Below are 24,933 nucleotides of genomic sequence, written 5' to 3'. Positions count from 1 at the left end.
TAGTGTATTCATAATTTTAATCCAGCTGTTGGCATTCGCAGTAGTTAAACACACAATATAAAATCCCTTATTTAAAACGGGGCAAAAGAAATAAGAGCACTTGTTGTCCGATGAACTTATCTATAGAGTTTCAAAGGAGAGCTTTTAAACATACATGTTCTGACATAATACAAGTTAATTATCTTTCTCAAATAAAGCAGAATCCTAAAGCAAAGAAAACAATATTCAACAGTGGTGAGAAGCATCTTTTCGGGAAAAAAAAACAAACATTGACCTTTAATACATTATGCAACTTATTTGGACAACAAAGGGATGTGTGTCCGGTGCTTGCCTCAAGCTGGACCTCTTCCAGTTAGAACTTTAACATATGCTATAAGAGTAACAAGTATTAGAAAGTTCATGGACCAAAGAAAGCTTTCCTAGTTTTGCTTATAAAATGAGTATGAACCTTTGGTTTTGAGCGTACATATTTATGCTGTCTGGACATTATTACAAAATACTTCACTCTGACCAGATATGACTAAAAATGAAACCGTTTTCCACTGAAAAAACAAACTGCCTGCAAGGCAAAGATGATACCACCGGGACGAAAAAGTACTGGGAAGATCTGGACTGTATAGAATAAGTTAGTTATTCTATGACAGAAAGGCTCTTAACTTTAAACACTTAATCTACATATATAAAAGTAATAACATAAGATTAAGATTGATTGTGCATGAGAGGTTCATACAACTGAAAGGCAATTTCTTGCAATCATGTAAAAATGATCCTGCCTAACGTAAGAATTTATGTAGCCTTTACATTACCAAAAATATATATATGTACAAAAAAAAAAGTTGCTATGATAAAACATATCAAAGCATGATGGCTTGAATGTGTGTACCTACATAAGAGATTAAATAGTTATTCTCAGGATTTCAGTGCCCCGACACTTACATTCTCACTGATTACTGCTCTCTGACCTGGTGCCCTCCTCGAAACGGCTCACCCTGAAACGCTTTCATGTATTATTCCTCATAATGGGACTGTAAGTTTGTGAACACGTCCCGTTCTCCCAAAAACTGCAACCAATTCAAAATATTTGCTGCTCAAGATGGTTATAATTTCAGTTTTAGGGGTGAATACAGCATTATGGGCCAGTTAGCCTGAGAGACAAGCCTGATCCAGCAGCCCAGTCAGAGGGCAGAAACACCTGAGAGGAAGAGGAACAAGTATGAAAGCTCACAGCGTTGGAAACAAGGGTGAGAGTCTGAGTTAGTAGTGTCATCTCTTTACTAAAATAAGCTTTTAGAGAGGATATTACTAGCTACCAATTAAACATCAAGCGTGCCGGTCAGTGTGTGATATTGCAATCCCACTATTGAGTAAGATTTGAGTCTTTGCGTGGGACAAATGTTAGTGTAGTGCCATTTCCATTTCAGGGGAAATAAGATTTCATGATGATTTCACAAAGCTAACATTTTCATCCAACTCTGACATTAAAATGCCACAGGTATCTAAACACAAGATGGAGATCCATTTCCCTGCCTCAGTTCTCAAATTCAATAGTGTCTGTTGTGTTGCATGTGTGACCACCTCTCCGGTCTGAAGCCTTTGAGAGGTTCTGTGTCTGCAGTCAGACATGCCCTTCAACCCCAAATGTCCAAATGCAACATCCACCAAAGCCCTCACTTAGTAACTGTTGCCATTAATTTGGTGAAGGTCCACCTGCATCATGTTGATCCCACTGCTAGCTAATCGAGCTATGCTCTCTGCAGATAAGGTTTCCATGGTGACGATGGTGTGCTGGTCACTGGCCGACACTGCTCCTGTGCCGATTTTTGTTCCTGCTGTAGGGGACGCGGCGTCCATCGAAACTGTGGTGCTGCTGCTGGTGGCGACGGCTTTCTTGTTTGAGTGGGTTTTGATGTGCTTGGAGAGATGATCGCTGCGCATGAAGCGCTTGGGACACTCTGGACAAATAAACCTTTTTTCACCTTTAAAAAAGGATAAATACAAATCAATATAAAAATAGCAGCAGCTGGTATTACCTTACTACAACAGACTGTTGGTTATGCAGTTGGAAGTGTTTATGAAGGATTAATGCAATGTACTGCAGTGTAGAATAATTTTGTTTTTAATATTTCAGGAAATAAAAATATCCAAGCTATGAAGGTTATGTAAGATTCAAGGGGATAATCCTAAAGCAGCAACTAATGATTCTTTTCATTATCCATTAATATGTCCCTTAGCTTGATAAATCTGGCCCATAAAAATATCAGAAAATAATTTTCTGAAGCCCCCAACTGACTTATTGAAACCCAAAGATATTTTCTTTTAATACGATTAAACAATTAGGGTTGGGTACCGAAACGTGCTGACGTAAACGGTAGTAACAAGACCAAATAAGATGAAAATTTTGGTGCCTGACTTTACACTACACTCGACAGCAGGTAACGTTAGCCTACCTTTAGCTAGCAGCTGGATTAACACTGTTAAAATGCTGACAGCTAACGTTAAACAGTGTAAAGTGTGACTGTGTTTCACTGTAGAGGATTCCAACAGCAGGAGCTAACAGTCTACTCTGCAGCACAGCAGCTGCAGTTGGAATTAAACAACACAGAAGGTGCGTTCACTTAACAGGTAGCCTCGTGGTGCATTCTAAGTTATTGTAAATACCCTTTTCCCATCTGGTGGTTGTTTTGTCGTTCAACAGCAATTTACTGGTGAAATAAGTTATAGTTATTAAATCTTTAATTTTGACCATATGGCCTTAGCAATAAACAAGCAGTTCTTTAATGTTGCTGACTGTTTAGTACCCTTCTTTTTTTTTTTACTTTATTAAAAAGTATCAGTTCAGGCATCGGCCCCATTTTAAAAGTATTGCTTTAGCATCGGTATTGGAAAAAACCCAAACAATACCCAACCCTATAAACAATAAATCGAATATCAAAATAGCTGCCAGTTTTCGGTCGATTAATTATTTAAAAGGTGCTCTAAGTGATGGCCTGCGTTTTTTAAGCTACTACATTTCTTGTCACATACAGCAAACATCTCCTGACAAACTGCAGCCATCACTGCAGCAGCGTTAGCACGTAGGCTACTTCCACAATGCGTATTCCTGACTCAACCAGCTCCTTCTTGTCTGTTATTGGCTGGAACACTGTCAGACCTGCCAACCTTGACAAACTTTTTTGAGTAGCAACTTAACGCGGAATAAATGTGCAATTAAATGTCAAATCTGTATACATTTTAAACCCTAGAAAATAATTACAGGGTTTCTGCAGGTATCAGCAAATCTCATTTCATGCCACTTTAAACTAATTTAATGCCCATGTCCAACTGCAGATACTTTAACACACAAATTGTAAGCATTTGACAATGCCAATTTTTAATATTTGAAAATCCAAATTTAACTGTCAGAAGGCTCACAAGATGGTTTATAGTCCTTAAATGCAACACAAAGTGCTTCACAAAATAAGAACACAACAGAAATACAAATATTTAAAATATTGTTCACTGAGCAGCTCGCGTCTCTGCCCCGCGGATCTCAAAACAACATGCACCGATAATTAAAAGTAATGAACCTATACTGCTTACGGCAGTAGGCAAATTCGCCAAAATCATGTCAACCAGTCCCAAAAGTTAGACTAACTTCAAGTAAGCACCGCAAAACAGTTAACTGCTGCCTGCCTTTAAGCGCCGACTTGTGACTCTCAGACTGCATGTGTGATTTCACCGCACTGATGCCCATTGTGCAAAGTTTGAAGTTTTTTTTTTTGCACACGCCCCAAAATGCCTCTCCGGGTTTGTCGACGGGCTTTAACCAGGTTCTTTATAGTTCATCCTCCAACCACTTCTCTTGGAACTTGCATTTTCCCATTTTTCCGTCATTTGATATTTCCTCCGTTCAAAATCTATTTCATTACTTTACATGCTTTTTAATGATCCGCGGAAACCCTGAATTATGTTCAAGTAGGCTACTTGAATAAAACATTTTATTTCAATTACGTCATATTTAATACAATTAGTTGGATCATAATATAATACAATAAAATAAATTACACTGCATAATGAGCACTTTTACTTTTGGTACTTTAAGTATATTTTGATAATACTTTTGTACTATTACATAGCGAAGATGTTGAATGCAGGACTTGTAACTGACAAGTCATTTCTAACTCTACAACACTGTTTTTTCTACTTTTACTGCAATACATGATCTGAGTAAGTCTTCCAGCTCTGGAAATCACCAACAACAGTCGTGCATGAATACCTACAGCAGTGTTTAACACTGAAAACACACAGCTCAGTTCAGAGTTTCCTTGCAGCTCTGCTACAGTAGCAGATAACCTTTAACGTTACCTGCCGGTCAAATAGTCTCTAAACAGTCCGTTCACAGTGAAGTCCTGCACGGATCAACAGATGTTATAGTCTGGCGGCTGCTCGCTCTGTTTGTTACGCACACCGGGCAGATTGATGCGCTCTTTGCAGATGTCACCGCTCGGTGTTTGGCTAGCTAATAAGCCGTTAGCCTGTTAGCTTGAGCTTTGTCTGAAGGCACCGAGCGGCCAACCAAGGTCCGATAGACACCAACACATTCCGCACATCCTCCGCTCAGTTTAACCGCTAACCCCCCCGGTATCGGTCAGAGAGGCTTGTTTACTTGTGTCTCGGTCCGGTGCGTCCAGCGACGGGCTCCGGTCAGTTTTTAATTAGCCTACATTAGTAACAACAATTTTGTTACGGTATGAACTTAATCATAGGAAAGGCAACAAAATATAAGACCTTTGTAACGAAATCCAAGACTTTATAAATGCAAGGCTTTATTATTATTAATAATAATAATAATAATAATAATAATAATAATAATAATAATAATAATAATAATAATAATAATAATATATATAAATAATATTTCTCCAAAGTTGACAGGTAGGCTACGTAAATTAATTCATTTCACCTTTCTACATCAAATCAGTTTACCTTTGCAAGCACAGTCCTCCCTTAGGGAAACCCATAGATATATGGGGGAAACCAACCTTGTATATATTTCAATGAAACCAACCAAACTAAACGGGAATGAGGAAGGAATAACACTTGAATCTGATGCTTTCGTTTTACCATCAGTAGCCGATATCCCCGCTTGACATTAGAGGAAGGGACTCGACGCTGTGATTGGTTGAACTCTTCTTTAGTTTTTTTTTTCCAGCATGCTCGTGGCGGCTACGCTGTTTTAGCTATAAGTTTTAGCTGCCTACTACCATCAAGAGTTAGACTGAGACGGTTACTGCACCTCAACGAGTAAACTCAAAGCAGTCACCCGATTTTTCGCATAGTTTAAAGTGACAAATCGTATCACCGTATTTTTATGTCATAATGCTAAATAAATTAAATCTAATATAATAAAACTAAATCCTCACCTGTGTGCGTCCTCTTATGGCGCTGGAGCTCATCTGAACGGGTGAATCGTTTGCCACAGAAAGACCAGCTGCAGACAAAGGGTCGCTCTCCTGTGTGCCAGCGCAGATGGGCCCTCAGGTGGGAGGTCTTGCCATAGATCTTCGCACAGCCTGGGATGTGGCAAATGTGCTGCTTCTTCTTAGTTGGGTCACTGTTTGATGTAAAAAACAAATCGGAGTTAGAGGGTTACAAATTGTAACTAAATTCAGAGGGTACAAGCTGAAATGTAAAACATCCCTAACTATGCTAAAACATTAATTAACACCAATGTTGACTTAACAGCAGTAGACTTGCATTAGACCGTACAGGTGTACCAAAAAAAAAAAAAAAAAAAATGTAATAAAAGTGGTTCAATGACATACCGTCCTTCTCCATCCTTGCAGAAGGGGCAGGTACAGGCTTCCCTGCGGTTTCGTCGGCCTTGAGGTTGTGGGCTTATGTCCTCCTCATCCATAGCTGTGCTATCATCCAAACTTTCTCCGCCTGTCTGTAGCGCCTGTTCTCCTGCAGTCATGGTATAGAAAATACTCGTGTGAAATAATTTATAACAATGGTTTGAGAGCTTGTTATGTTAGGACACATTTCATTAATCAAGTCCAGAACATACTCCAAAATATTTAATTCATACATCAAGTTTTTCTTCAATGAAAAAAGATCCATCTCATTCCTCAGAGAGATTACAGCACTCCAGGATCCATTAATTATTGCTTTAAGAACGCAGGCACACTAGAGTGCGGATCAGGACGCATTTTTCTGTCCAAGCCCGGCCCGCGTCCGACAGAGCAGTAACCCGAACCCGACAGGCATTAAGATATTTATGTCCGAGACCGAGACAGTTAAAATCTAATTTTCCATCCTCTAAGGTACATAGAAAGAGTAACCTATTTACATCTAATAAGATCTACTGCAAGTAATTTCCACTGTTACTTAGGGATATTTCGTTATTTAAGGACATTTACAATAAAGTTATTCAACGTCACTCAAAAAAAAGGAAGGAAAAAGAAAGTGGTTTGGGATTGCCTCCACACGGCTCTCACAGACCATTCCCCAACTTGTCAAATACACACGTTTTTTTCACGGCCCTCTGCGTTTGATACAGACGCACAAAGCACTTACATGCACTAACGTGCAGCAGGGCCGGACAGGCCAACAAAACAAAGAACAGATGCTCGGATTACAACACACAACAAGGGAGTGCGACTTCATTCTCTGCTCAGGACGCCATTACTCCACCATATCTTTACATAGCAAATAGTTTGAACTACTATATTAATGTTCTGAATGTTGAGACAGAACCTTTAAGAATCAAACAATACTAAATCCAAGGTGTTCTGAAAAGTTTGTCTAGCAGTGCAAGTACAAGTGATACGTCCCATTTTTTTACATCCATTTAGAATATGACCAAGTAACGCGAGAATAAACATTTTAATGACAGATAGCCTGAGCCCTCCAGGCTTTAACTACAAGACTAAAGGAAGCGTTTTTAATATTAGCACAGACACTGATGTGTGGTAAAATCCACCATTCAGGACTGCTAGAGTTTAAACAAAGCCTGCTACATACGTAGCTGATGGGAAGCACACAAAAACAAAATAACATTACACAACGCAAATTACATGCACTAAAAACAGAAAATAATTCCTATAACAGGGCTAATAACAGAACTAAAGAAGGGTTTAGACATGATAACGGTTGCTGTAAGATGGGAGGGGTCAAGTTACACCCCTACTAGACAGAAGTTGTTGCCAACCTACAACAACAGTACTCTAATGAGATGCAGTGTAAGATGGGTAAAGGGCTCAAGGGTTGAACTGGTTAAACCCCTAAGAGAGCAAAAACCTCAATACTTTGCATTTGGGGTGGGAAGTAAACCAATACAGGAAGTAAACCTAATTTTCTAGACTACTTAACATATTTACTCAAACCAACTGCCAGTTGGTATACCGCTGAACAATTACTGTGTCCTATAAGAGTTGTTGGTTGTCTTGCCTAAACTAACTCAAGCTAAACCCAATCAAAAAGGTTAATTTCAGCCTCTTATTTTGATTGCAGCAAAAATGAATGTGAAGTAATGACTACAAATGGAAAAGTCAAATAACATTAACCAATTCAATTTTGAAATATGGATACAGTCCTGCATGAGGAAAACTCAGCCTGGAGTAATTTTAGTCTCCCCAAAACAACTTTCCTTTTTATTTTTAAAAAGAACCATAAAAAAAAAAAAAAAAAAAAAAAAAAAAAAAAATATCACAACTTTTTGTCTCTTGTATGTTTGTTGCAACTTCATTGCAACAAACATACAAGAGACATCGCAACTTTTATCAAAATTTTTTACAAAAGCTCCCACAAAAATCCGGCATTTTAGGCCGCAACATCTCAAAAAAAGGCCGCAAAATCCTGGAGGGACTAAATAAAGTCCTTCGTCACACAAGGTCTACTGGGTTTTCCTGAGTCAAATACTATGTATTTTTTTTATACTGAACATCAATGATTCCTGGAAAACAGGCTACTGACTTACCTGCTGTGCTAGAGATGGTGATGGGAACAGTCTGCAGCTGGTGCAGCTGGTGCATCTGCAGCCCTGAGCCTCCTCCAAGTGTGTTAAGATTTATGGTCTGGATGCCTGGGATCTGCACTGTGTTAACAGATACTCCTCCAGCTGTGGCAGCACCCTGAGCCTGGCCAAGTTGGGGGAGGGACTGCATTGGGGCCAGCGTGATCTGTGGTCCTGCCGGACTCTGGATCTGAATGGTCTGCCAGCTCACCTGGCCATTGGGGCCTACAGTGCGCAGGAGGATGGGGCCTGTGTTTGGCATAATTTGAAGATTTTGAAGCCCTTCCTGGCTGAGTGTCGGAGTTGCAAATACCTGACCCCCAGCCTGGATGGTCTGGAGGGGGGTTCCACCTTGGATAACCTGCTGAGGCTGGATAAGGATCTGCTGTGGCTGCTGCCCGTCTCTGTTGTCTGGCTGTATTGGGACACCCAGAGAAGATGCAGTGTTCTGCTGGAATGACCCCGTCGCCACTCCATTGCTGTTACGCGTTTGGGTCATTCCATAAGAAGTGGTCTGCGTGGTGACAGTGGATGCATTTGTCATGTAACCTGCCCCGCTGGACACTGGATGTTGCTGAATGAGTTGGTTTCCCCCTGTATCCCCTCCACCATTTGCATCTCCCCCTCCGCTTGTTCCAGTGCTAACTGGCAACAAAGTGATGTTTCCATTTAGCGACACAGGCATATTTGCCAGGAACTGGTGCTGGTTTTGTAACATGCCATTGCCTAAGCTTATATTTTGTATGGGGATGGCTCCCTGAAGGAGACTGGGCATCGTTATGATGTTTCCTGCTGCACCAGCTCTGTTGGTTGCAGCTATGATCTGCTGGCCATTAGAAGATGACACTATCTGAAACTGCTGGCCTGGTCCAGCGGTAGGTACCCCAGAATCCTGATGAGCATGTGCCAACTGCAGTGTCTGGCCATCGACGGTCTGAAACTGGGGAATAACCTGGTACTGAATGTTGGGCATCATACCCGATATGGTGGTAAGCATCTGCTGACCCTGCATGGATGGAGCCTGAGCTACCACGTATTGCTGTGGCTGTTGCTGCTGTCCCTGAGTGCTCACCACAGCGGTTGATGGCGACAGCACCTGTCTGCTCTTGCCTAGGTCTCCTACTGTCATCATCACCCCTGAAGAGTCGGTGGTGATGGTGTTAGTGCCTGAGGTTGTTTGAATGCTAAGTGGGATAACCTGCCAGCCGTTGGCACTGGAGGTGAAAACACCCTGGTTTAGGTCCAGCTGTTGCTGCTGGTTTTGTTGTTGCTGGTCTGCAGAGGAATCATTCTCTCCTGGGGTGTCAATTCGACTGCATGTGGCTGCCAACAAGGCGAGAGGAGATGGCTGCTGCGAGTCCTGGAAAGGGAATACATGAGAGGAAAAGGAGAAGAAATGTATATAGTAAAAATACATTTTAGTATCTAACATACAATTTAATGCTGCACACACACAATGCAGTACAAATATAAATGGCTTTCAAAATGTCCACTCATCAAATCTACCAACACAGTTCAAAAATTGTATACTAAAAAAGGAAATAATTATACCATTACAGTTATGCTAACAATCATTTTAGTGCATTTCCACAAGCAACCTTAAAAAGTGCTTTACAATAAATCAGCAGATAAAAATATAAAATAATCGCATGATTTGAAACATTATCACAAGTAGGACAGCCTGAATTTAAAAAGCAAAAAGGATGTTTTAAAATTAAACATTTTTGATTTAAATAATTGATTTCCAAGTCATATGATTAGTTTAGATTTAAATAAAAAATAACTGATGTGACTGGCTTTGTAAATGCCAGTCTATCCATGCTATAATTGCCACACGCCATTCATAAAATTTAACCTATTTTTTGTCATTCAAGTCTCTTTCCAGCACTTCACAGACTGTAGTAGTCCGAGGGGAAGCAGGGTGGGAGATTATGGGAGGGACCGCATTTTTTCCAGAGCAGCGGCGGGCTCGGCTTCCCCTCCCCCCAAACCCACCCATCTCCCTCCCACACATTATTTTGCCCTATAAACTGACACACTGCTCTAGCCACCCCCTCCAAGGCCAGCCAAATGGGCCGAGCGAAATGCACATCAAGTGGCGGGGTTTGATGGGAACACCCAGTGTGGGCGAAATTTACCTGCCCATTCCCCACCCCAATGACATGTGCTCTGGAGAGAAAATCAACAACCTGTACAAGCCCCGACAGACATGAATAACATAAATAAACGAACTAATAGGAAATAAATAGCAGGATCAGTGGACATGCGCGGGGGGAGTATAGTTATACCGTTATAGTTTTTTTTGGATGACAATCATCTGATTTGGCAAAAAGCGAAAGTCCGGTTAACTTACTTGTGAATTTGTGTTTCGCTTTTGACTGTAGCCTCCGCCGCTCTCCACAGCGGCCATTTCACCCTGCTGCTGATCTGCGGAAGACGAGTTTGTAAGATCACTTCTGATAAAAGTTGCTACATTTAAAACTGCAGACCATCAAAGTGAGTTAACACTGCATTCAACAATGGGGAGAGAACACAAAGGACACACATGGTCGACCTCACAAACAGAAGTTAACTTTAGGAACCGTCTAACGTGAAGCAATTCAGAGAAGAAATGCAAGGAAATCCATGCCAAAAGTGCTCCAAAAGGGCCAGCTAGCCTATTGGCTAAGCTAACATGAACTCACAACAACAAGTAACGTTAATGCTCAGGAAAAAAACTACTAGCTAAGTGTTAGCTACACAGACCGACATAGTTTCAACTGCACTAACGTTGTTAAATTTAACTTAGCTAGTGCACGTGGATTTGATCAAGTTCAATTATTGTGTAAGTATGTAGTGTCAATTAAGAACAGAAGTTACGTTAACGTTACACAGGTCGCTAGCTTTCCTTGGTTGGCTAAATGTAGTTGGCGACAATCAGCAGTTAACTAACCTTACTCACTTTTAAACTGATCGGGACGCTAGAAAACAATACAACTTCATACTTTGAATACATTTATTCATATACTTTACTTAGCTATACATAGAACTGTTAACGTAATGCTTTGTACACAGCATGCCACTGAGAAAAAGTTCACTTACTGCTCATAATTTGAAGACGGGAGGAGTTTCTCTGCTCTTTTTTAGGGTTGACAACTTTTCACAACTTCACACAAACTTGACGGGCTCCCTCTATGAAGGAGAAAGACGAGTGCGTTCGATTTATGGACCCGCGAAGTTAGTGGCCTACGAGCACGAACACTGACAAGCAAATAGCTTTTACACTATAATAATAATTATTATTTTATTTATATAGCACCTTTAAAAATAGAGTTTACAAAGTTCTTTGACATAGCAGACAGAGCAGAATATCCAAAGGTCAATATAACAACAGAGAGCTAAACAGTGGGGCCAAACAATAAAAAAAGTTGTATAAATAAAAACAATTGTTCTTTAACAAGAACATAGTGTTAGTAGTAAAAAATTAAAATATGCAATTAAAAAGTATAAAAGAAATAAGTAAAATAAAGTACATAAATAGAAGAGCAATAAAAAAAGAGATGACATCACATGGAAGATACTGTAAAAATGGGTTTTAAGAAGTGATTTAAAAGAGTTCACTGATTCTGAGAGCGTTATCTCAGACAGGTCATTGTAAAGTCAAACATGTTAGTTTGACAAAATAATAAGGCTCATTTACTAGATTGTTTTCCGGGCTTTCAACCACATCTCACAATCCTCATTGAGTTAATCATTACGTTACCTTATTAGTTATTTGGCTTTGATTTAGCACTTAATTAAGCATGGATTAAGTTGGAGCAATGGACAGTAACATTATCGAATCCAAAACGTTAAGTTGCCCAATTATTTCACCAAGCTTTTAATTAGAATCACATTAAAAAAGGTCCCTACCACCATTCAACTTAAGTTGTTGTAACGTTACTAATGATTACTTTAGATATTTCTTTGGTAGCTAATGAGCTATTAACACAAGCAAAAACTGCTTAGAATAGCCAACCACATGCCCAAACCTTAACGTTTTTACATGTAGTTATAATATGAAAAGACTGGGCGTTTATAGGCTATAAAAGCCCAAAAATAATCTTTAAAAAGACGGGATGTTGTGTTTGAAATTCAACTTAATTTGAATGTCTTTTGGCACTTGTTTACTGTACTATCGCACTGTTGCAATGGATAAAACAAGCGCACCCCTCCGGCCGCTACTTGCAAAGGATTGCTGCTTTCCTCCAATGGAATAGGTCGTTTCTGCCAACGAGAATCAACTAGCCAATGTAATTGGCCCAAAGGTGGATAATTGGGCGGGTCCAAGCATGGTAGGTTGTACCCCTGAGTATGATTGACGTTGGATTCTCTGTTTTCCGCTTAAATGTCGCCGTGAGTAAATATGTTCACGTTAATATTGACATTTCCACTTACTCCTTCTGTGATATTGTTTTATCATTCAACAGTTTAAGGATGCTATGGCTCATATCTTGCTTTGCACACGGAGGTGGGGAAGGAGGAAGGCAGGCGGACTGGGTATTTAAGTATTGCCTCCGTGGCCACTGGCCACTCCCTGGTGGCGTCCTGTGGGCTGGGAAACAGCAAGGAGGCGGGAGGAGTCCGTCAGGGTGGAGGAGAAGAGACCCCATCACACTCAGACACTGGCTGTAACCGCGCTGGGAGGAGAACATTGGCTCGCTTGTGGGAGGGCTTTTATTATTGGGATGTGCAAGAGGGCTGTCAGTGAAGCAGCACATGTACCCATGTAAACAGGACAGAGGGTGGAGTCCATCTTCAGGCCAAGCCTGCGTCCACCCATCTGTCTGAAGTCAAACACTCTGATGTTACTATACAATTGATACATTTTCCAATTTTTCAACCCCGTTCCACACAAACACAGACCCAATCCGGATCTGGCTGCCAGCGCACCATACACATAACCCCCCTTGCTTGTTGGCTCTGTTGTAGGCTACAAGTGTCCCAGTAATGACAGTGTGACAGTAGACCAGCATGCACATACCATGACCCTGAAACGGAAGCTGCTAAATGGAATTCAGCCATGTTCATTTTATTATTTACACCTGTGCTTTTCTTACTTCGACATGTAAAATGTTTAAAACCCTATCTGCTGCAAAATAAAGAGTAACCTTAACTGTCAAATAAATTTAGTGGGGTATAAAGTCTAATGATATTAGCTATTGATTATAATATATAGGCTAGTAGTATAAATTAGCATATAAGAGGAATAAATCAAATAAAGTAGCAAAATTGTACTGAGGTAGGGTAGGCTTCAGTAAGCAGTAAATGTTTAGTTAGGCTACTTCTTGTTTAGTTCCTTTACGTTTCTTCAATTCTTTGGCCAAGTCGGTAGTCTACCATTGTTGTGTTATCTCTATTAAATAAAGAAGTGTTTCTATTTGCATAATAGTTTTCATTAAACATTCCAAATGGCTTCTGTTACATAAGAAAAGTTGATACCTCTTTCTTTCCTTCAGAGCCAAGAGAAAACAAAGAAAGCCAATACAATGGACTGCAGGCCTGTGTGTCAAACACATGATATCAACAAATTAAACATACAAAGCTCTCGTTGATATAGACGTTGAATAAAAGGTAATAAACTATCCATAGGCAGCTATGAGTGTTAATAAATCAAAAGGCTTATAGAGGATAAAGGGTTTCTCACTTTCTAATAAGCCATCAGTGACATTTAGAAAGTCATTGATAAAGGGATCTTGCAGTATCCAAAAGTGCTGTTGTCAGTGTTAATACATTGTTGAATATTGTGGTCCAGATGTGGCCATTAGTGGATGTGATGGTGAAGGAGAACAAACATCAGCCACAACCTGGCAGTCGTTTGTATATAGCTTATCGATCTTTAGCCTAAGTCATTGGGCTAGTACATGATTATTTAATCCTTAATTAAGCAATTAGTTGTAGTTTTTTTGTGTGATTTAAATGGTGCCGAAAAGTTCCTGTTAATGTTAATTAGTGTTAAATCACCAAGAATGGTTGCCAGCTGCAGCCATTCATGATCTGATCATATGAAGGGTTTCACACTGGCCACCCTAAAATTAAAAAGCCGTTGAGAATATGTCTTAAAAGGACTTTAAATTCATAATTTTACAAAACAATAAACGTATTTGTGTCATGTTGGAGTTGCTATATAGCCTATTGGTAATATTCGCCTATCTTGGCAATTATCACTTTTCAACCGTATCCTCTGACATTTCCAAAAACCTGTTCCGAGTCAGTCTGCTTTTGTTTCTGCAGGATGTGTCACAGCTGCGTCCCACGCTGATGAAACTGGTGTATTTCAGATGAGATGCAAAGTCACTTCCTACAGTCTGCTGAAACTCCATCCCCTGTAGCCTAATAAACCGCGCCAATTCAACCACACATGCAGGCAAGCTGACACGAATCAGAAGAAAACACACCAGAAACTCGTCATCGTGAAGTAACCATTGGACGCAGGCTGCGTGCAGTTTGAGAGTCTACAAAAGATTACAGATCAGTTAGATATCTCAGCCCTCCGACAACAGGAAACGAGAGAAAGAGCGCCACTGACACAATCGAAACCTGCATCCATGAAGGTAAAGCTGCTTTTCTTCTCACAACTTTGTCCGCTATTTTGCTTTAATTTAGCTATTTTGCTTCTTTTTTTCATAGAGCTAAAAACACAACCTGCGAAGAAAATCTCATAGGCTATGCTATGGATGACATTAAAATAGGCAATTTTTATAATCGTGACAAACATGTCAATTTTTTTCCCTAAAAAGGTGTAGCCTATTCTCTTTATATATTCTTTATAACAATCTTTTATATCCTATACATGACACGCTTTCTATTCATCAAAATTGTATTTTTCTAAACTAACCAGATGGGTGGTTGGGCTCTTTACAAACAGATATGCAATTAGGACTGTCGCAGGCATTCATTCACATATAACATTAAAGATTTGCAAGTTCGAATTTAAACGAATTTGGATGGTTCCATCTGTCACTCTGTGTATGTTCTATGCTCTCATTTACTGTAGTCAGCTTACATAATGTTCTATATCTATGTATACATCTTTTATATGCATTATTTTGCACTTGGGTTTTCATGAACTTGATGCAGCATAGTCATGCTTATTCTTATAGTTTAATTTATATTATGGTTAGACTGATATTTGGCCGTATTGGCTTTCAATAAAGTTTTACTGTCAGTGAATGCCATCCACAGGAATATGTTTGTATGAAAAGGTGTTCACGCTTTAAAAAAAAAAAGCCGGATTCATTTCTCTACAATGGTGGTGGCAGATCAATCTAAATTAATGTAATTAATATATCAATTCAACTGCGTTAAAGCCTTGTCCATTTTGCCATATAGTAGCCTACATTTTATGAGGAAGCATTATACATTCAACTTTCCTGATAAAGAATACTGGCACAAAGAAGTGAATATCATGGACTTCAGTATAAAATATTTTCAGTCTCAGCCGGGTCCCATCTGCGCTCTCGGAGTCTCTGCACCGTCATTGCAGCCAGGGAATGACAATAATGACCTTCGTGAGTTGAAATAGCATAGAATTATATTTTTGTTTGACAAGAGGAAGCAAGTTTCCTTGAGTGGACAATGTAATATTGATAGTTGTTTTAACTCACAGTATCAAGTTCAAACAATAAATGATCATTAGTTAAACATATTCTATAACTTAACTTCATGAGTTGAAACAACACTATTCTTAACGTTGGGTTTACTCACATTTTTAAGGCAGCAATTTAAAATTTTTAAATAGAACCACCTTGATACTTTTTACAGTGTAGCGGTAGTGTACCGTTTCTGATGTGGCTGTGTGTATTTCTCTTTGGGTTGAGTGCTTTAATACTTTAACAGTTTTCACCTTCACTTGCTTTAAAATAAAAAAAGGCATGGAAATCTCACTTTTTACAAAATGATACGTTCAAACCAAAACATCAGAAGAAAAATGAAAATATATTGTCCTGTCCTTGTGCCTCTAGCTTCGACCCCACCATGTTCCCCGGGCTGCACGCAAACCTTCATTCATACAGTCGTTGATGTGAACTGAGGCGATGGAGAGCCCGTCGTCCACAGTGAGGCGGCGAGCCTGGATCAACAGCAGCCGACAGTGGCCCACTCTGGGGGAGCTGGACCCTGAGGGACCACCGTGCAACCTCCCCTCTGCCTCTATAGCCGATGATGATGTCTTTTCTGACGGTGAGTCCAGACTCAGTATCTACAGTTTACAGATGAACTGGGCTTGAGGATGCCCATGATCAAGTAGTGTCACTGTAATTTCTGTCATTACAAATACATAAAAGAAAATAAATGGCTTAACTAAGAGATACATATGAAACTTGGAAGACTTATTTATTTAGGAATAGCAATATATATATATATATATATATATATATATATATATAAAGTAAGTATGCATGTGACACCTGTGAAATGGAGTGAAGAGTTGTTAATTTAATGAGAATTACTCATAAAGCTAAGTGTTGTACATGTGTGATTTCCACAGGATGCTTCACAGGAAAGATTGAGAACTGGCTCCAGGGATGTGGGTGAGTCAGCTCGCTTTACTACTGTTTTTTTGTAAGATGAGGCTTCAGGCTCTGAAGGACAAGTTGTCAGTCGTTGGAAACCGGTTTAACAAACAGTAAAGTAGAAAGTGGAAACTCTCTGAAGTCAGGTGTTCCAGGAAGACGGTGTGGTGAGGTAGCCACAGTCTTGTTTTCGTCTTAACCTTAGATGTTGTATTTTTACAGTTCCATTTGGAAAAAAAACAAGCTTATTTTAGTTCTTTTAAACCATAACGTTGGAGTGCTCTGAATTTTCAAAATGTCCCTGTGGTTTAGAGTAAGGTTATTATATAGAAGAAAGTAGCAATTCCTTCTTCCTGTTATGAAACTGATTGGAGGAAGAAGTTCAGCACACAGACATCTCACGTCTCTTATTTCAGCTACTGAGAAGGAAGCAGGTAGTCAGTGATGTACTACACACAGCGTGCATCTAAATGGCTCCTAAAACTGAAGAATACAGTAAAAGGAGTGATGTGATGGTTTATGTATTCTGAGAACTCAACATGAAAATGTCCAGATCAGTTTGGAGGTGCTGACACTAATGCTGCTCAGCATGTGAACATTTCTATAAGAGGAAGTTGACAAACGTCAGCAGCCTGTTGAGAGCTGATTACGGAGTCGATCTGACAAGCGTGCTCCGTAGCTAGGCTGCTATCTCCAGATGAGGCTATCTATGCAAACACTATCACTTATTTGAGAGAAGAAGCATGCAAATTACACTGCATATGTGTGTATTTATGCAATAAATATTGGGCTATATCTTGCAGGTCGGAGGCGTGTTCAGAGAAGACTGGCCAGCTGAGTTTTGGTGAGTACGAACTGAAACAAAGTCATAAATAACAATGTACCATTAACCAAAGATGTGATGCATCTAACAAGTTTACTGTTGCATGTGTTAAATGCAAATCAACTCAAACACACTTCTGTCTTAAACTACACTGTTAACCACACTGTTATAAGTCAACTACTCAGCAGTATATAATGTCATTAAATTAGATCCACCTTGACCAGCTACAACAGTAAAGTGCTACAACAATTCAATAATATAACGTATAATAGTATAACACTCACATGCTGAATTATAGTTATTTTACTGTTGATACTTTAAGTACACTTTGATGATAATGATATATATTTGATAAGATCAAGAATGTAAAATTTAAATGAAGCTGTCGTATAACTATAGTGGAGTATAAAGTACAATATTTCCTCTGAATTGCAGATGAGTAGAAGTATAAAGTAGTATGGAATTGAAATATAGGTACCTCAAATCTATACTTAAGGAAAGTAGTAGAGTAAATATACCACCAGTGACACATACAAGCAATATTTCAAAACAGGATTTTGTCTGTTCTTCTGTTGTTAATTTTAGAAAATTAAGATATGTGCCACTTCATGTGAAATTACTTAAAGCATTGATTGTGTGTTTTGTCTTCAGAGTCTGTGCTGAAAGCCAGCAACTTTGACGATGAGCTAAGTCTTGGTGCCGATGGTAAGTACACACACACACACACACACACACACACACACACATTCAAGTTAATTAAAACCATTGCTACTTTTTCAACTATTTTCACTACTTCATCTTCTTTTTACGTATTTAAGCTATTCATCCAGTTAGCTTTAGCAATTCAGCTATCCAGCATTCCCACGCATTTTCTGCAGGAAATGCATTTTCTAGTTTTTTTTATTCTCAACGTTTGTTCTCTTTGTAATAGTGGTGACAAATACACATAATCAGAGACTGACCTATTTGTAATAAGTCAGAGAAATGTCCAGTGTTACACCGTATTACTGTAAGAAGGGGAAGTGTAGAGTAGAACTCTCTCACTCTACACAGCTGGGATAGACTTCAGCCCCCCCGCGACATTGTCAAGGCTAAGCGGTTACAGATAATGGTTGGATAACACCTTATGTACTTAACATGACACATATATATATATATATATACAGTATATATATATATATATTCAACGTTTAGTGACATCCTGGTACGTATTTTTCATTACATCTGCCGCTGTATGACAGCTTCTGTCAGCATGATTAGGCACAAAGTGATCATGAGTTGTGTGCTGTGTTAATCTTAATTAACTATTAGGCAACTCACCCAACAAACTGCAAATAAACTGTGGAACCTACATTCAGATGCATTTTGACATATCCTTCTTTCATTCTGAAATGCTTTCTTTTTTGTTTCAGCTTTTTGTTTAAATGGTGGAGAGATTACATCTGAAGCTGGGTGAGTAGCAACTGTAGTTGCAGTAACAATGAAACAACAAGAAACAAGGAATGTCGTGCAATTGAATTAGTGAATATTAATTAATATGAATCCATGTTGCTTAAATGATTATGCTGACTGTATTTTTAACTCAATTTCCTATTTTCCGCACTACAACATATTTACTTTAGGAGAGAGATGAACTGTCACTAATGTGTTTTAGTTGGATTTACAGGCCTATGATACACTTCCGGTCCAAAATGCATCTTTAACTCCCCCCCCCACATCACACCTAACTCAGAGACGAGTCTTTTTGCTGATATGTTTAGGTCTGGGTTACACCCTGCATACTGAGGGTGTTTTTATTGAAATGATTCAGAGGTGTAACTGAGATACTGTAGCACTCATTTATAACTAAAGTATGGTCCGTTATATGGACTCTTTTTTAGTTTTGAATGACTATTTGAAGACACGTGACTTTCTGGAGTCACTAAATCAACACTAAAGAAACTTAAAAAAATGGACTGTTGTTATTTTTCTTCTCTTCCTCACTCTGTGATGACCATGAAGCCTCGCACACCATCCCATATCCAAACAAGGTCCCAGCAGACTCACCAGGTCAGTGGACGACTTCTTCCTTAGCGCAAGATGAACAGATCAGAACGGATCCAAAAAGTATTACAAATAACTGTTCATAGGAATCTTTCTATAGAAGAAAAGCTTTATTTTTTTACTTTTGGAAATGCAAATCAAAAACCAAGTGAGGCTTTGTGTTTGCTTCTCTGCTGGCAAGTCTTTGTTTACATTCTGAAGCCTAACTATAGGTTTTGCGTTGTTACTTTGATTAATACTTTAGATTACTGTATGTTTCTTATGCGTTGTATCTTGTCTTGTCCACAGTACCCCTCGTCAGAAACTATGTCTGCCGTCACTGAACTTGGGCCAGAGCATGGCCTCCAGCTGCCTCTCTTCCTCCACCTGTAAGACTACATCAAGGTGAGGCTTCAACACTGTTAGAATGTTCATTATTCTCTCGACTGACAATGGGCTTTTGGCTTTTGAACAACATTCTTGACAAGTTGCATGTTTCCAAATCTTATTCTGGCCTGTTTATACCTGATTAATATATATTTATATATTTATTCTCTGATAGTATTTCATCTTTATTTATTGTTTTCATTTGTATTTATTGATCCCATGTTTTATTATTTTGTAAAAAGCACTTTGTAACTCTCTTAATAAGCATTACCCATGCTTGAATTGTATCTATAAAATCCCAAATCCCAAATTTGCCTCAAAGGGGTTCACAAAAACCTTTTCCGCTTTTAATGGAAAGGACAGGTGAGAAAGGGGAAAGAGAGGGGGAAGACATGCAGGAAATCGCCACTGGTCGGAGTCAAAACCTTGACCTCTGCGTCAAGGCATAAATCTCTAAATATATATGTGCCTGCTCTACCCACTGAGCCAACCCGGCCACCACAAAAACCTTTTTAACATGAAATGAACTTCGTCTTTCCTTTTTTTCTCACATCCACACTAGTATATCGGAGGTCCTGCAGTTGTGTTCGGAGGATGCGGAGGAGACGCTGTACGAGTTGGGTTTCGGCTGTGATGAGCCGCAGGTCACTGTCCGCATCCCTTCTCGCTTCTTCACCTTCCCCTCCATGTCTCAGGGCATCAACTTCCGCCTCTTCCTGGACTCACAGCTACGGCGGATACGAGAGGAAGACCCCAGCCTCTCTCTTGCTAGTAAGACTACGGAGTCATCTTTGTCACATGAATTGTATGATACTGTTTGATGTGTGATAAGGTGAAATAAATCTGGGATGTAGCAAATGAGATCCATTATCCATTAGGTTTCCTGTTTTAAATTGCATTTTATTCTTCCCACAGGTCGTTTCAGACAAGTGCAAGTGCTCACAGCAATGGCCAACGCTTTCTACTCCCTCTACTCTCACGTGTCCCGCACTCCTGTACAGAAACTGGCCACACCAGAGTTTACCTTCTCCTCGTCTCCTGTGGAGAGGATCGAACGCTTCAGGAGCCCTGTCCGCAGCGAGCCACGCTCTCCGGTGGAGAGGCTGAAGGACACCGTCTCCAAGATGTGTCTCTACACAGGCTCTCCTCGCGGGTCAGACTCCACCTCTCCGCAGCCCTCACCCATGAAAAGTTCCAGCCTCCCTGATGTTGTGGATATAGTCCTGGATAAAGTCAAGACTGGGGCGACCAAGAAACTGGATTTGGGGGAATATTATAACAGGAATCCAGCTGTGGATGTTAGGCTGGTCACGGATGGTGATAAATCCTGTGACAATGGGAAAGAGGAGGAAACACAGCAGACTGTGGTGGACACAGACATTCTTCAAAATGGAAATAAGATCTGTAATAGGGAGATGCAGGACAGCAAACAAACGAATAATGTTGATGCCGATGAAAACTGTGCCAAACCAGACCACCTCGACAGCAGGACTCACAGTGTAAGAACAACTCTAGCGTCATCGTTATCAGGAGAAACTGTGCTAGAAACAGGTCAGCTGGACTCACGTTCATCTCAAAGTGAGACAAGGACTGCTCATCTGAAACCATTTGCCAAGGTTACATACGATCTAATCTGCCCGCAGATAGTCGAAAGTGTACACCAGGCACCATTCTGTTGTCAACACACACATTGTCCAATAACAAACACTTTACCTCCTGTCTCCTCTGAGACAGAACGCATAGATAAATCATGTCCTGGATCACATACACAAACAGCTTTCCCTGAGCCAGATGCCAGACAGCTGGATGCAGCCAGATCACTTCCTGTCCTAGCCCCCACTGCTAGCTACACCAATTGCTGCATCACTGTGACTGGCTGGGAGGGGGACGACGTCTCTTCCTGTTTCTCAAACATACCAGATTCTGGTCATACTTCTACTGCCACACCTGTCCAGACATGTGAGGAGTCATTTAACGAGGGGGAAAGCCGGTACCTGAAACCACAGACACATCAGGGCCTGGGCCACGACTCCAATAACCTGCAACAGGTTAACTCCTTTGAGCTGGAGGAGGTACGGTAGTTACAATGGTATTTTTGTTTTTTTACAGGTAAAAATGTAATATTCTAAAAGAAAAGTTACAACATTTCTCTAGATGAGGTACATGTAGTATGTTACATCTGTAGCGCCATTTGGAAATAATTAATCATATAAGCAATGATTAGGTTGATTTAGCAAAGAATAGGACAAACATCGTCTGGTTGACTCAACATGGCAATGGATGTAAAAACTCATCAAACCAGGTTAAATGATCATCATGATACTAATTAGAAACTTACTCACTCTGAAAGTTTAGGAAACTAACATGATGAAAGAATATGCTAAAAACCAGGACATTTCATATTAATATTGTCCAGTTTAAACTATAATCCTAGTTATTCTAATGCAAAATACGCTCTTTCCTCAGTGGATGCTGTTAGGTTCTGGCTCATCATACATGGCTCTTTGGTGTGGTGTTATGGGTAATGGTCAAATAAAATAATTGAGTTGCCTCGTGTTGTGTCAACAGCGGCAAAGCACTCACTCCACAGTGCCCGTTATTGCTCCACAACATTTAAATAAACCCCCACATTTTTATTTCACCATTTCTTCCTTCTTCTTGATATGTTTTTAAGTAAGATTTAAAAACTGCCTGTTTTTTATGCAAAACCTTCCACTCTCAGAATGATTTTCATTGATTATCCATTGTGCAGGAATAGCATGCTTGCAAAAACATGCAATCTGAACGACAGTATGTTATTGATTAGATAGACTGAAGATTAGAACTGAAAACTGAACAAGTGATATTACTGAATCACTGATATTCTATCAGTAAATGGGTTTAAGTATTGTACCACAAGCTTATAATATACTTCATACCTGTTGTCTCTATAGGTGCATAGTGCAGGAGAGGAAGATTTTGGAGAATTTTCGGATTTTTCAGAAACTACAAGAAAAACAACAACAACAACCTCTCTGTTGTCCAACAAACCTCAATGCAAAGGTATATTTATATGTTGTTTGTGTGATTGATTTTTATATGAACACAGGTCATGGTTACAGTCGTTACAACTGATGCTTTGGTAGACTTTGACAGTCACAATTTATAGGAACATGGCCTGTCATAATTTTAAAATAGCTGTTTCTAATACATTGATCAGAATCAGAATCAGCTTTATTGGCCAAGTATGTGTACACATACAAGGACTTTGACTCTGGTTTTAAAACAAGGACAACATAAACGGTGATGATTGGCAGTTGCTGACCCCAGTCACAACTAAATTGGCACCGTTCAAACAGTTCTTGTGTTTCTTCATGTATTAAGAAAAGGGTGTTCTCAGTCAACGCTGTTAGTTTACACATTTGATGTTTGTAGAAATGTACAAACCAATTTGTGTGTGTGTGCGCGCGTCAGATATAGGATGTATGTGTGAGCATGTGTGTATAATTGTGCAGGTGTATTTGTCACTAGGAACATACAAGATGTACCTTTGTGTGTCTATTCAGGTCAGACAACAGCTGCATTTGTTCAGTGGTATACAGTGCATGAGGTTGTTGCCTGACTGTTTGTGTCCTTATGTAGGTGAGGTGGTCCGGGGCGACAGCATGCAGTCAGACAGCAGCGGCTACGCGGACGAAGAAGTCAGCTCCTCATCAAACACACATAGCAGATGACAGAAGAATCTGAACTCCATGTAAAAAGTGTTAATAACGTAGTGTTTTTTTCACCTGTGGACTTTATCCTGCCAAGTTTCCAAGAAAGGGGCCTGCAGTCAAACCAGCCCAAAATATTTAAATGTAAACAATAGACCTCGCTGAACAGGCCAGAGTACTGTTGTTACTGTGTGCTGTTGTCTGATGGGTACAATGCCGTGGAAAGGAATTTACAGACAAAAAAAGTCTAAATCTTAAACAGACTTGGTCTCACGTGAAACTTTCAGAGACTGGAGAAGCTTTTTTTTTTCTCAATAAGAGTTGTACTTGCAGACATGCAAAGAATTACATTTCTCCCCAGTGTTCATACTGAATACAGAATTTTGAGAAGAAGTAATACAGTAAAACTGCTCCTGTACAAAGTTCTTGATGAAATACTGTGTGGACCATGTTTAAATTATTAGAATAGTTATTGGAGAATATTCGAGTTATTACAACAGTTGGCAGTAAAATGTACAAAAATGTTTTATTGGAAACAGTCATTTTCACATGGAGCTCACATTTTAGTTAATTGTTTCTCTAAAACTGGGCAACCTTTTCCACTACCACAACAAAGAAGTCTTTCTCAAATGTCAGCATAGTTGTCAAGGGTTTCAGCAACTAAAACTCACTTAAAAAAACGGCTTAAGTTCCTTATTCGAATTATCAGAAAAACAAGATGCAGATCTGCCTTTTCAGAGAATGAGGTTAACATCAAACACACCAGTGGGAGGAGATGTACAGAAACATGGTCAGCCTGCATTGTGCAAAAGACATTATCTAGTCCAAACTGTTCACTCTTTTCAATACTTGTTCCAGCTGAGTGCAAGGCAGAATATCAAGGTGGGTGGTGATGAATCCTTACAGAGAAAGAAATCTGGAAAATCACCGTCATCAATTTTCAAATATCATGACAGGAATCAGTCACATTGACAGACAAGAAAATCACAGGGGTTTAAATTATAAATGAAACTGTATCAGTTATAATGAGCACAAAAACATTGAAACTCCAAGTAATAGGTTTGTTTGGTCTATAATATTAAAAGTCAAAAGTAACGAGAACAAAGCTTTGTCAGAGACTTGCGTTTTTTTTTCTTCCTCTTTCACTCTAATCGTTAACTCATCTGTCTTACACTGAAATGGATTCACTCCTCATGCAAAAAGTGTGCTAAAAGAAGTCTTAGAAAAAAATTTCAAATTGTGAAGCTGTGATAATTACACTATACAATGTTGGCACATTCAAGAGTAAATTGGACCAAAGGGATTTTAAATGTAATTGTAATGTTGTAGAGTATGTTTTAATTATCCTCACAATCGAAACACACAATATGAGTACTTTCTCTCTTGCTGCTCTGAAAGCGATCAACATGAGCCAAACTCAAGCAACAAAGTCTATAAAGGGGCAAAAAAAAGTTGCACACATTACAAGGACAATTCATAATT

General features: G+C 39.5%; 3 protein-coding genes across 6 annotated transcripts in view; 1 reads left to right on the top strand and 2 right to left on the bottom strand.

Moving 5' to 3' along the window:
- Positions 1-2: 2 nt before the first annotated feature.
- sp1 (sp1 transcription factor) lies at positions 3-11,184 on the bottom strand. 2 transcript variants are annotated; one of them, XM_028576609.1, is made up of 6 exons: positions 11,078-11,184; positions 10,350-10,423; positions 7,961-9,356; positions 5,805-5,946; positions 5,403-5,593; positions 3-1,976 (listed from the first exon to the last, which is right to left on the bottom strand). In XM_028576609.1, exons 1-6 carry the CDS (start codon positions 11,082-11,084, stop codon positions 1,672-1,674), a joined length of 2,115 nt encoding a protein of 704 aa, XP_028432410.1. In that variant the 5' UTR covers positions 11,085-11,184; the 3' UTR covers positions 3-1,671. The 2 variants fall into 2 exon arrangements, with proteins under 2 accessions (XP_028432410.1, XP_028432412.1); XM_028576611.1 differs by having other exon boundaries at positions 1,706-1,973; positions 5,399-5,593.
- A 1,155-nt stretch (positions 11,185-12,339) lies between these two features.
- tespa1 (thymocyte expressed, positive selection associated 1) lies at positions 12,340-23,876 on the top strand. Its single transcript, XM_028576612.1, has 14 exons — positions 12,340-12,370; positions 13,474-13,588; positions 14,249-14,568; positions 15,979-16,195; positions 16,503-16,545; positions 17,331-17,371; positions 18,002-18,055; positions 18,763-18,802; positions 19,352-19,399; positions 19,682-19,777; positions 20,322-20,530; positions 20,675-21,831; positions 22,693-22,801; positions 23,381-23,876. Exons 4-14 carry the CDS (start codon positions 16,051-16,053, stop codon positions 23,470-23,472), a joined length of 2,034 nt encoding a protein of 677 aa, XP_028432413.1. The 5' UTR covers positions 12,340-12,370; positions 13,474-13,588; positions 14,249-14,568; positions 15,979-16,050; the 3' UTR covers positions 23,473-23,876.
- A 78-nt stretch (positions 23,877-23,954) lies between these two features.
- tarbp2 (TAR (HIV) RNA binding protein 2) overlaps positions 23,955-24,933 on the bottom strand; it is a 9,199-nt gene continuing 8,220 nt past the window's right edge. For all 3 annotated transcript variants that reach the window (XM_028576622.1, XM_028576621.1, XM_028576620.1), the window contains exon 7: positions 23,955-24,933. This exon is cut by the window's right edge and continues 950 nt beyond it. The gene's annotated coding sequence lies outside the window, so the exon portion shown is untranslated.

Source organism: Perca flavescens, chromosome 4 (genome assembly GCF_004354835.1).
Source record: "Perca flavescens isolate YP-PL-M2 chromosome 4, PFLA_1.0, whole genome shotgun sequence".
Classification (NCBI taxonomy): Eukaryota; Metazoa; Chordata; class Actinopteri; order Perciformes; family Percidae; genus Perca; species Perca flavescens.
This window is presented reverse-complemented; position numbering and strand designations above follow the sequence as displayed.

What these genes read in the sequence shown, in the direction of transcription:
- sp1 (XM_028576609.1), bottom strand. An exon ending in CACCATCTCTAGCACAGCAG is followed by an intron (nt 5,947 to 7,960) that starts GTAAGTCAGTAG and finishes CCATGACTGCAG; the next exon opens with GAGAACAGGCGCTACAGACA. An exon ending in CCATAAGAGGACGCACACAG is followed by an intron (nt 1,977 to 5,402) that starts GTGAGGATTTAG and finishes CCTTTTTTAAAG; the next exon opens with GTGAAAAAAGGTTTATTTGT.
- tespa1 (XM_028576612.1), top strand. Translation starts at nt 16,051, where the DNA reads ATGGAGAGCCCGTCGTCCACAGTGAGGCGGCGAGCCTGGATCAACAGC. An exon ending in GGTCCCAGCAGACTCACCAG is followed by an intron (nt 19,400 to 19,681) that starts GTCAGTGGACGA and finishes TCTTGTCCACAG; the next exon opens with TACCCCTCGTCAGAAACTAT. An exon ending in CCCCAGCCTCTCTCTTGCTA is followed by an intron (nt 20,531 to 20,674) that starts GTAAGACTACGG and finishes TTCTTCCCACAG; the next exon opens with GTCGTTTCAGACAAGTGCAA.